The sequence below is a fragment of the Dermacentor variabilis genome, chromosome 1, assembly GCF_050947875.1.
Source record: "Dermacentor variabilis isolate Ectoservices chromosome 1, ASM5094787v1, whole genome shotgun sequence".
Taxonomy (NCBI): Eukaryota; Metazoa; Arthropoda; class Arachnida; order Ixodida; family Ixodidae; genus Dermacentor; species Dermacentor variabilis.
Window position 1 is genome coordinate 236,155,282 of NC_134568.1, and position 12,161 is coordinate 236,167,442.

General features: G+C 43.2%; 1 protein-coding gene across 7 annotated transcripts in view; it reads left to right on the forward strand.

Moving 5' to 3' along the window:
* Galphas (G protein alpha s subunit) overlaps window positions 1–12,161 on the forward strand; it is a 238,054-nt gene that overhangs the window by 132,012 nt on the left and 93,881 nt on the right. For 3 of the 7 annotated variants that reach the window (XM_075671665.1, XM_075671650.1, XM_075671674.1), the window contains exon 10: window positions 5,760–5,798. The exons of 3 other annotated variants lie outside the window; for them this stretch is intronic. In XM_075671665.1, the coding sequence (XP_075527780.1) occupies window positions 5,760–5,798 (39 nt within the window). Of the gene's footprint in view, window positions 1–5,759; window positions 5,799–7,296; window positions 7,379–12,161 lie in introns of all 7 variants that reach the window. One more of the 7 variants, XR_012823267.1, reaches the window with a different exon arrangement.

Genomic DNA, 12,161 nt, shown 5'->3' on the forward strand with positions numbered 1-12,161 from the left:
TTGGAAAGCATGGCGTGTTGCATAATGCTGGTTCCCGAAAGTCAGCTTCACCTCTGTACAGGAGTGTTACATGGCAAAGCATATGCGTAGGACCAACAAGCATAGGAAGGTGCAATTGCCATGGGACACAGTATGCATTCCTTAATTATACATGCGTACATCCACCAGCTCCTATCACAGTACAAGCACTGATATGCCTAATAAGTGCACTGGCAAGCCTTGAGAGCTTTTTCGGACGTGCCTCTGGTGATTTGAGCCCTTAGGGGCAGTAAATGGAATGCATTCATTTTTTTGGGCGGTTTCGGGGCCCCCAAGGGAGTCCTAAAAATTGGACTGTACTGTACAACTGACCAAAAGGATGCTTCAAATGGTCCGTGCGGCGAATGAGTGGCGGAAGGAGTACAAGAACAGCAAGGGACCAATGCATTGAGGAATGAACGGGAAAGGAAGCGTGCTTCCACCATTTTGAAGGAGCTTGAGCTCAAAAAACAGTGTTGGCTGATGCCGAGATGCAAGTGTCCCTCATCCAAACCAAAATAAACACTTTAAAGCAGTGAAACACAACACTGAGGCGCCGTGCGTGGGCTGAGAGTATGTCAGGTCAGTTGAGGTTGACTTTCTACCTGCTGAGAGGATGTCACTTGTGAGAAAGTTCGGGTCTCATACCAATGAGCTTGCTATCAATTGATAGAAATAGCTCATATTTGAAAATATTTGCTTCTGTATGCATCGTTTGTTTATTTGTATTTGAAAAATTTTGACTTGATTCGCAATGGGTTTTACCATTTTTTAGAAGATATTTTATCCGCTGTGCATTTTACTAGCCCCTCTCTTCTCTTTTCTTTTTGAAAAACATGGACAGTACTCCTTAGTATTCAAAGTTTATTATATCATAGATTTTTCAACATGCTTACTCGAGAGTGACAGCATTGGGCGAGATGGTGTCGGCCCGTCTGGACGTAAAACTGAGTTCTGTGACACTCAGGGAATTTTGCAAAGGCACTCAGGGAAAACTTGGAAAACTTGGGGAATTTGGAAATGTCACTTTGGCAGACACCCTGCTTCCCGATATCAGCATGTAATGAATGTATGCTTATAGCAAATATTGGATGTAATTAAGGTATTTTTGTGTCGAATGTACTTTCGTTATAACAAAACTTGGCTATATTGTACTATTGTGTGGTCCCTTTATAATGGAATGTATCTGGGCTTGTGTGAAGACATTCAAAGGTTTTTTTGTCAACACAATATTCCTGGATCCAGTCGTTACGTGTTTAATGAAGTGTACCAATTGGCCATATAACTAAAGTTTACTAATCAATGTTTTGGTTAATCATGGCGCTTGTTGCTGAATAGAGGCTAGTCATTTTGTAAGCCATATAAAATACAAATACGAAATACAAGTGCTAGTTCAAAGATATGCACCCTAAATTGTGCATATTGCCATTCCACATCTGTTTCTCCAAAGCCTTCCTTGTGCTCTTTCTGTAACACCAGTGTGTTTTGCGCCACACTTTGGGGACAAATATCTCAAAACTGATGCTAGCCTCAGAACTTCAATTAAGTCTGTATTTTGAACGTTTAGTAGATTCACTCATGAAATATATAAAGAAAGACAGAAAAATCTTTACTCCTACATAGTGTACTACAATGTGATTGACAGTGTCATCTGAATCCTTAGCCCATGTGGCTAGTTGCCCGAATGTTGCAAATAAAATGTTAGTCAGCCAGTACTTTTTTCATTGCTAATGGTATGCAACATTTATTGACATCGGCTGCTGCTAATAACATACTGCTAAATGAATATTTCTCTTATCTATTCTACACTGACCGAAAAATTTTCACTTCAGCTACAACAGCTTATATAGCAAGTACTTGCTCAAAGCTGTAGGCTGCAAATAATTGTTTTAAATTAAGAGTCCCTGAAATCGTTCGGACGAATTTTGTAGACGCATATTGTACAGGTACAGTAAATCATTCCCGCCACAATTTTTGTGAAACGTATCATATTAAGAGAACTACAGACGATTACAAGTTACACTCCTCCATAGCAATGCATTTTCTCAACTCGTTCACCGAGTGATCGGGGTTGAGCTCCGCCTTCACTAGCTTTGTGTCATGGTGGGACGTTGTGTGGTCTATTTCCAGTTGTCTTAGGGCCAACGTGCAAAACCTCTCCAGCCTCTCTGCCAGCCACCTGGCAGTCTTTCCCAAGCGAGAGCTATCGAAGGAGTGTGCATTGCAAACATTCTGTCGCAGTGCCGAGCGTGTCTGGTATTCTGGTAACTGCAGGTGAGCTGGGCATTTTGACGGATGGGTGGAGGCATAAGCTAAAGCTTCACCATACTATTGTTGCTTTGATGAAGGAGCTTTAGCACAGACGCATATAAACGGTCTGATCGGTCTGCATGATCCAGCCACTTGATGGCGCAGAGCTTAAGCAACCAAATAATGAGCTAATATTGCTCTAACCAAGTGTAAAATATTTTAAGCATTTAGAAAAACAATGTGTTATTGATTACGCTCCTGCCAAAAATTTGCACCAGCAGCAAAGTAGCATGCACTTGGTTATTGCTACATTTGTTCTTTGTTTGGTTGAGCTCTGTGCCACCATATGGCTGCACTGTGCCGACTGTACACGTTTGCGCCTCCGTTTATCCCATGAAATGCCCAGGCCCAGTCCGATTGGGCGTGCCCAAATACCGGACACACGAAATGCTATTGTGGTAGTAATCCTCCGGCGTGATGTGACGGCCACAAACGCACAAATTGTGGCACTGATTGAATACCGTCAGTCCAATGCACTGCGGCCACTTTGCTGATCTCCTGCCTTGCAGAGGGACATGATGTCACTGCTTCACATATTGCCACTTGCTACGTTTGCAGCCCACAATGTAACAAAGGCAAATCGTAGTGCTCGCAAAAAGAAAGAATGAGCCTAACACTGACTGCAGAGCTCTCGTCACCACGGAACGGGGCACGTTGTAATACAAGCCAAAGGCACTAGCTGTGTGCCAAAAGTCTTGAGTTTAGTGATAAATTCTCCCTGTGCATTCTCTTTCTGTTAGTTTCTTTTTGTATAGAAACAAACCGTCCGTAGCAATTGCTACGAATGGGTGGATGTCTGATTTATGAATTACTTCTCTCCACCTTGCGGGTTTCCGCAAAACTACTACGTCAAACACTTGCCTTTGCTTCGCGTTGTCGACAAATTCGACTTCTCTCTGCCATCTGCTAGCTGCCTGGTTAGCTCAGATGGTAGAGTGGCTGCCCCTGGAAAGGCGGTAGTCCCGGGTTCGAGTCCCAGACCAGGATGAATTTTTTTTCAACTCTGAGGCTTTTCTTTTTAAGAACCCGTATGGGTTTCCTTTGTAGCAATTGCTACGAATGGGTGGATCTCTGATTTTCCTTTTATGAATTACTTCTCTCCACCTTGCGGATTTCCGCAAAACTACTACGTCAAACACTTGTTATGCTTTACAGCAATATTTTCGTGTATGCTTCACCGCATAACATTTCTGTACTGAGGCGAACCTGACTTTCGGGAACCGACATTATTCAACGCGCTGTGTGTTCCGAGCTTCAAAGTCAGTTGCGAGGACCAGAAAGCTGGAGTCGGTGCGATCACTGACAGCGGCGAATCCTTTCAATGAAAAACATGGCACCGAATGGCAATAAGCTTAATAGCAAACGTCGAAGCAGTTAGTCCTGGCGTAGCCGCGGTGGTGGCTACGGCTGCCAGCAGGTCTGCATGAGAGCTACGGTTCGAGGAGGCGAGATACTAAAAATCAAAGGTGGTGGCTTCGATTAATGCCATTTCATACTTACGGTCACGGCAAAAACTCCTGATAATCAGGTGGCGAAGGGTTCTTGCGTCCGAAATTTCAGACGTTCTTATACCCTATGGGATACATGGACGGCTTTGCGGTCGTTAACGGTACAACGGCAACTCCTCCAGTCATGGACACGGCGTCCAAGACGATTCATTATGATTCCTCTCTGTTACTCGGAACCAGTGTTACCGTGACTTTTGTTACCTTTTGATAAAATTACAGCGAATTTTCTCTTATAGAAGCAAAAATTCCCTGAGTGTTCCCCGAGTATTTCCAGACTATTCAAAATCCCTGAGAATTTCCGGTTTTCTCGGTTTTCCCGGTTGGTAGACGCCCTGAAACAATAGTACGATGGAGAAGAAAGAAAGGACATGTGAATTCACTACGGGCCGCACTTGTGGACTGGGGGAGTGCTCCCGCATTGGCCACTGCTGTGTCTGGTTCTGTCTGCTGTTGTCTGCCCTTAATACAATGGCGGGGTAGTTGTGGCAGGAAAACACAGGGATGTGTGCCACGGTAGCTGTTGTGGTGTGGAAGAATCATATTGTGTATTGTAGAGGTAGACCATTGCAACACTTGCAACTCCAACAAAAATGGAAAAGCAGGAAGACCACGCATTGTGCTATTGGCTGGAGAACAATCAGAGTATAAGGACAGGCATTCACAGCAGAGGTGCCACTATAACCGACAACATGCCCGTGCAAAAGCAGAGAATGTGGCCAGTGACTTCGCCTCTGAAGAAGGTCAGCAAGAGCAGATGCAAGAGTCTAATCGTCAGCGCCGAGTGCAAGCTACCAATGAAGATCACGCACTGGAGGCCGCTAGTAAGCGTCAAGCGTGCTCAAGTTTTTCAAGCTTCTGGATGCGAGGTTTGGCCATAGTTGCTCGGTCTGTGATCGACAGCTTTGCTGGCTAATCCACCACCGTATAAATGGTTTGGCCAAAATTTTTTTCTTTCATTTCACACAAACACATACGTACGCACATGCACACGCATGTACACATTGTATGCTATAATATAGGGGAGTTCATGAACGTGCATGGAATTTAAAATGACATAAATAATGTTTTTGTGCCATTGGTTACCATAGTATCTGCAGTTTTTCTTTGTATATCCCTTGCCGAGTATGGCATCCACTAGTACTTTTTTGTGTTGCCGCTTTGTAAACCATACACAGCTGCTTTACTTACAGTGCAGCAGTCCATGCTTATTGTATATCCTATTTGATGTGCTTATTCAGCATGAGATTTTTGCGAAACATTAGATGATTTGCCTAAGAGTTTTTATATCTGTTGAACGAAGATGTTAACTGACTTCATGGTGTAATTCTACTCACTTAATGTCTATAGATATTTCCAACTAGAGCTCCCTTAGCTCTGCCATAACGCCTTGTTGACTGTTGTGAACCTGTATGAGCTCCCTCTAAAGAGCGCTGTTACAGTGGTAGCCTGTGCACTTTGTATTCACGTGTAGCAGTCTAGATAGGAGCTACTCTCCCCCCCCCCCCCCAAATGGAAAGGTCTATAAACAGGGGCAGTGGTGTAGTGCAAAGTTTAATTGATAATTTTTTGAGAAATCATTGCCTTGTTTTTTTGAAATTCACTGTAAATATTCAGAAGCAAGATGTTTCATGAATTTGACATAAAATGCTGTCGTAGTTGCATATGGTGTGCCAATTGTGCTAAATGTAGTAAAGAAAATATGAAAACGTATTCATGCTTTTTGCTTGCTGCTTTGTTGCCTGTGAACTCTGCTTGGAGATCTTGTTGTAGCCTCGGTAAGTGGTTACATAGTTGCAGTAAACTAAGCTTGAGTCAAAGCTTTTATTTTAGTTGTCTGCTTGTCTTAGACATTGCTTTTCTCTTTCTCTTTCTGTCTTTCTTCCCATTCTTCCCTGCTTTTTCTCTTTGGCTTGCATCACCAAGAACCACGGTTAAATCCATTTCAACCTGGAACACCACACAGTGAGCAAAACGAAGCTTTTTCATATTTGCAGTGCTCTTTATGATTTTCATTGATGTCAGCTATAAATTTATGCATTAATGCTGACATTAAAATGGTAGAGGGAAGGGAAGATTACACATATTATTGGTAGCTATATAAATATTTTTAAAAATTCTATTAGTCACGTTGAAGTTAACCTTATTGTACAGACTGTAATAACCAGGCTATGAGTAGTAGTGCTGTGAGCAGGTGAGTGTTGGTTTAACGTGACATTAAATTCCCCTCAATTTAATAAAGCGAATAAAGGTAAACAAAGTGAACAAAATAAATGCTCTGTTCAGGAACATCAACTTTCTCTTTTGTGGCAGAAATGGACCAGGGTTTTTCAGCTGTGGACAGAAAATTCCTCGAGCAGGCTGTTTGCTATGCGAGGTGCATGTGCATTATAAATTTGTTTTCATCACTGCTTGGTGTGCTTTATTGTCTGGTAATGTTAATTTGCAAAGGAATTCCCTATTTTGAAACTTCCAGTCTTTGCCCATGCCAGCCAGGCTTTCAGGATATCTTATTTTTATTGTTTCATTAGTATCTTCTTGTAACATGATTCATGACAACATAATTTCCCCACCAGAACCATGATGCCTTGCCCGTAGTTCCTCAGCTTTCTAGACATACCTGATCCATAATAGGATTATTTTTTTATCTATGCCTCACAGAAACATTGCAGAAACCAGGAGACACTATTTTGGTACACTACATTTTTTTAATGAGAAAAAGATCCCATATTTTTTACATTGATAAATATATTGGCCGTCCTCCTACCTATGTCATGAAATGTCTTTTGCTGTGCATTTTTTTGCGTGCTGAGCTTGTAGAGCATTTAAACACTGTGAAGAGTGGGAAGTGTAGTGTGCATGTTGAAGGAGAGTGTTGCTTCATTTTGCCGCTGTATCTAGCATATGAAACAAGCAAGGTAGAAAAAACTGTCATTAGGAATTGAAAACACATAAAACTGGGGTTGGACATACGCATTTGTTGTGAAAGCAACGAAGGGCACAATTGTCCTACCAAGCTGTGCATATTCAAGGTCTTTAAGCAGCTGAATCATGCAGCCACCCAGTGCATGTCAAACCTGGGTAATTTAAAAAATTTGGAAGATTAGAAACTAAGCCCCAATCCACATTAGCACTTCCACTATGCAATCTTTTATAGAACTTAGTTACTTTGGGTAGTCGTAAAATATTGAAAAAATAGCTTATTTTAGCGATTATAACTGTAAACCATAAAAACTGGAGTATAGGTCGACCCCCCCCCCCAAACTTTAATTTAAAAAAAAAGGGGGGCGGAAAATAAAAGTATAAACAGGTAAGAAATGACCAGAATATAAGACAGGGGTTGACTTGTTTACACGTGTTTTTTTTTTTTTAAGTTTGACCTATATTTCGGTTTTAACGTATCTGGTGAGGCAGTTATCACACTAAATAGACATAGCAGGAGCTCTTTTTCTTTTTTTTGCAGACTGTACACGAAACCAGTCAGTGTAAACTCCTGAGTACACTCCATATCTCAGAGAGCCATGGCACAAGCTATCCGCCGCAAGGTGAATCCTACATGTGGCAGCATCATCGCTGCAGTAGTATGGATAGGCAGTTGGCAGCAGGCACGGAAGCGTACACGGCAGCATTCTGCTGTGAACGATTTGGGGCGTTTATCTGGTAAACAATGATTGCAGTGGATTTGTAATGTGCCATTCTCTGATATCCAATTTTTTGCATTAGAAGCAGAAAGTTGTGACGCTATGTAAAAGAGGTATTGGCAGTCGGGTATTCAGGGGCTGGAGCTCTAAATCACACTTAATGTTTTTGTGCGCTTTAGCTTGCACTATGCTTACTCAGTTAATATTCTTGCTACATCAGACTTCCTGGAAGACATCTTGTTTGCACATTTTTCGAATTTGTATATAAAAGCCAGTTCATCGTCATTGATATTGTGATAGCAAGCTTATTAATCACTTCACTCTTGCATGTTTTGATGTTTTTTCATTCAACTGCAGCACTGCACTGTTGCTGAATTCACTCAGTGAGCAGTATTTAGATGTCTATTACTGTAACAGGAGGCAGAAATAAGTGGGTGTTCTTATTTGTGAAACCCAATAACTGGTGGTGCATTAAAGGTTCAAAATGGGTGCCAAGAGAAAGGAAGTGCGGTCAAGGAGACCAGAGAGTCAGGTAGTGTGAATAAATTAAGAAATTCACAGGCATAAGATGGGATCGGCAGGGGCAAGACAGGGATAATTGGTGATCACTAGCAGAGGCCTTCGTCCCGCAGTGAAACTAAATGGGGTGATGATGATTTGTGAAACTGATAATTGTTGCAATTTATTATCAAGCTTAATCTGCCCCACATACACTCCCTGACCAAACCATTCTGCTTATGTAAGATATCTTAACGCTGCAAAATAATGGTCATGGGAAGTATGATGTAAATGAAGCAGTATTACTTGACTGCTAATAGGATCTACATAAGATTATTAGGTTCTTTTGATGGAGAGAATAAAAATGCTCCGGTGATATCAGATGCATTCTATAGAATGGAATTGGATCTGTATTCTCAAGCTCAAGCCTTCATGCACAATTAATGATTGCATAAGCATTAAAGAGTAGTCATGGATTTGTAAAAGTAGTGTCAAGTTTACACACATCTTTTACTAAAATCCTAAAGATTGTGGAATAATCATGTGGCTGAGACCACTAATTGTTAGAGCTTTTCATTATTTTGCACATCTTGCATCTACAACTTCATATCTTTTGAAAGATATAGATGTCCTTGCATGATGTGTTTCAAAAACCCAACTACAAAAATCTAGACATGGCTGAGGTCATTGGAGACAGCAACAGTTGAAAAGGACACACTGAAAATTGACAACAATAAACACTGATTATAGTGTGCACCTAGCATTGCAAGACATGATGGTTCACTGCATTGTCAAAAAAAGGCATACAATTTTTCGCAGTGTATTGCAACCATGAAACACTCACTTTGAGATAAGAATGCACTGTTCACATATGCACAAACTGTCTTACTGACAATGGAAGAAGTAATTGGAGCACCGAGGCAGCGCATGGTTCGTGCTAAAAGCATGAGCTCTCTCTTTCGGTGTCTGACAGTACCTCTTCTCAGATGAAACATGTCTTTCTCGTGTGCAGCCTTTGTCAAAAATATGTAAGCTGCCGTGCCAGTGGTTTGAGCAAGTGCCAAACTGTACAGTGGCTGGTCCTATTGCCACTGTGCGTCCGCTTGAGATATATAGAGGTGGCGTGACTGAACTGCAGCTTGTGAGCAGCATGCAGCTCTTCTTGGGTCTACGCGTGTCTCTCAGCCAGCTGTTCATTCGGGCATCAGTGTCCTTTCTGATCTAAGTATGTGTTGTGCCAGTTTTACAAAGTAGGTAGTTTATGTAGACTTATGCATCTGCCGTAAACTAGACCAGCATTTCTTAGCAGGAAGAATAAGTAGTCAAAAGGCAGGATATGATAAAGGCCTGAAGCTCCAGTGTTTAGCCGTGGCTCTGGGACAGCGCGGTGGGTATTTTAGTAGCTGTTTATATATATGTCTGCCTGGCCACCCATTCTATGGAGAGAAAGGAGGATTGACATTTTCATGCCCTTCCCTGTTGGGTAGCAGAAACGTAGTGGTTGAGTGGCAACAGGTGCATTGTCCTTGTTTTCTGCTTGACTTGTACAGCTTTGCTTGTTGTGGGAGGGTGCTAGGCTCATTAAACAGTGCAAGACACCACACTACAGCCAAGCATCTTGAGTGAAGCCACACTTGTTCAGCTTTAAACTGCAGAGAAGTTGCTGTACTCTTCTGCACTTGTTCTTTATCTAACAAATGTTAACATTTCTGAAGCTAAAAAAATCGAGAATTGAAAATAAAATGTACTTGCGCAGTTGGACACAGACAAGGACGTAAAAATGTGAGAACATTTCAGGTGACTGAAAAACCAATTTCAACGGTAAAGGCATTTCTTTGCTCTGGACAGCCTGGTCGGCATAATCCAAAATTCATTTACTGACTTTTTCTCATTGTTGGGTTTATTAAAATTATCTACTTGAAATTGTCATGACCTAGGCTGCGGGTGCATTTCCGGTTCTCCCATTGCTTCGTGCTTTGTCATTTGAACGCACCTTTGAGTTAGCAATGCTGTCAATTTAGGCTATGCTACACAGTATCAGTTCGGATCTTTACTGGTTTTATACCCACACATGAGCGTGCACTGTTCTGGCCAGCGCATGCACAAACTAGGTAGGTGTTCACAGTAGTTGCCAGCTGATTGTCCATGGACCCATACTCAGCCTTGTGTATGGCCGTCAGTCCAGCCTATGCACTTCTTGACCAATATTTGATGTAGTCTACTTGTATGAACATACAAGGGTGAGATTCCCGTGATAGCTTGCTTTCTGCCATTCCCACCAGCTAGGCCTAACCAATGCCACTTTTTCAGAAGTCTACAGTGTTGTAGTTTTGTGCAGAGCCAACGGAATGCAGTAGCTGTTCAGCATTTAAAAAGCCGAGGACATTGCGACACCACAAACCTGAGCTCATGAAGGGTGGACCCTCCTGTGCCTAGCTGTGTGTGCGTGGCTTAGCCGTTTCTGGGGAAAGAAAGATTCGGGGGTTTGAGCCGATGCTGAATGTTCGGCCCTTTAGGGCCCCCCGGCGTAAAACCCCTCCATCCACGCGCCACCGCCGCTTTCTTAAGTAGCGACCAACCTTTGTTGTGCGCCACCTTTTCTCCTCACACCAAATCCGGTTCCAGCATTTCCGGTCTCAAGATTTACGGTTCCGGCGTTTCCGCTTCCTGGAGTCGCGCTGCGAGAATTTCCGCTTTGACTGCTGTTAGACGATGGTGAGACGCCCGCGCGTGCTTAGCAGACCTGTGGCAATCACCATGAGAAGAATGCAAAGGGGACAAGCTGTTGTATTCCGCTGAAGTAGTAGTTCGCGGTCGCTGTTTTCCAAATGCACGAAAAACAGCAGTGCTCTCCAAGCGCACAGGCACTACATTCCACTGCACGTTGTCTCCCGTGGTACAACCCGTCGCAGGTTGACGCAAAGCAGCGAACACAATCAGATTGGCTGATTACAATAGGCGGTGGTTCTTGGATGGAATCGCATTCACACTTTAAACCGCAGCTGGTGCAATTAAAGCCTCTCCATCGACGCGAAAGTAAACAAAGCTAAAAAAACCACAAAAGTAAACATAGCGTCACTTCCACTCGAACAGGAAGCTGCAGCTACGTAAGTTCTGTTTGACGCCGGAAGCTAAGGGGGTGAGTGGGAGAGGCGCATGGAGGAGGAGGGTAGGTTGGCGGTACTTTACCTGGTCGGCGGAAACGTGTATGGAGGGGCTTTACCCCAGCGGAGGCAACGCACCTTTTCTGCCTAACGTGTATGGAGGGGCTTTACCCCAGCGGAGGCAACGCACCTTTTCTGCCTCTGCTTCACATACACGGTGCCTCCAGACTGATGAAGAAAATCACCAGTCGCCTGTATCTGTCCCCCATTCTCCAGTCTCATTTCTTTCTTTCCCATCTTTCCTGTCTTCTATTCGTTTCTCCCTACTTCTGAATTTCTGAATGGCAAGCCTTGTGTATTGCCATATTTACTCGCATAGTGAACGCACACGTATAATGAACGCAGCCTCCACTTTTCCAATCAAGAACTGTGGTGTTTTTCTTTTTTTTTTCGCATTATGATCGCACCCTGAACTTGCTGCCGTGAAGTAAGAGACACACGGTACGATTCGGTGTCTGATATGGCATTTGGCGGGTGCAATTGTGTCTGACACTGTGCCGGATGCCAACTTGTACGGTGTCTCCTACTTTTATTGCGCTAGCAATTATATGGGCGTACCAGGCGCATTTTTGCTGTAGTCGCCGCCACGGACCGCATGGTGTAGGTGGAAGTGAAAGCACGCGAGGGAAGCTGACTAAGGTCCCTCAGGGACCTCAAAGGGGCAAGTCCGGCGATTTTTTGACCATGTCAAGGTAATGGAGTATTTAGGTTCCCAAGACCCCCTGTCACGCTTCTGATAGAATTATTCGAGAAATTTGGAAATAATCATAAATACAAAAAAGTGCAAAAACGAAATCGAAACCTGACCAAGCAGCCGAGTGAACCTCTTTGTGTGACGTCACGAGTGTCCCCAGCCAGCGTGTTGCCCCAGCTGTGAAGGCGCACAAGGCATGCCGGTTTCGAAACCAGGGAAGAGCAAACGGTCGGCTGATTCGTGACCATGCCGAATCTTTGGTTGACAATGTCAGGTGAACTAGCTCTTCATATCTGTCAAATATTGACAGTTTTGATTCTGACAAATTCAA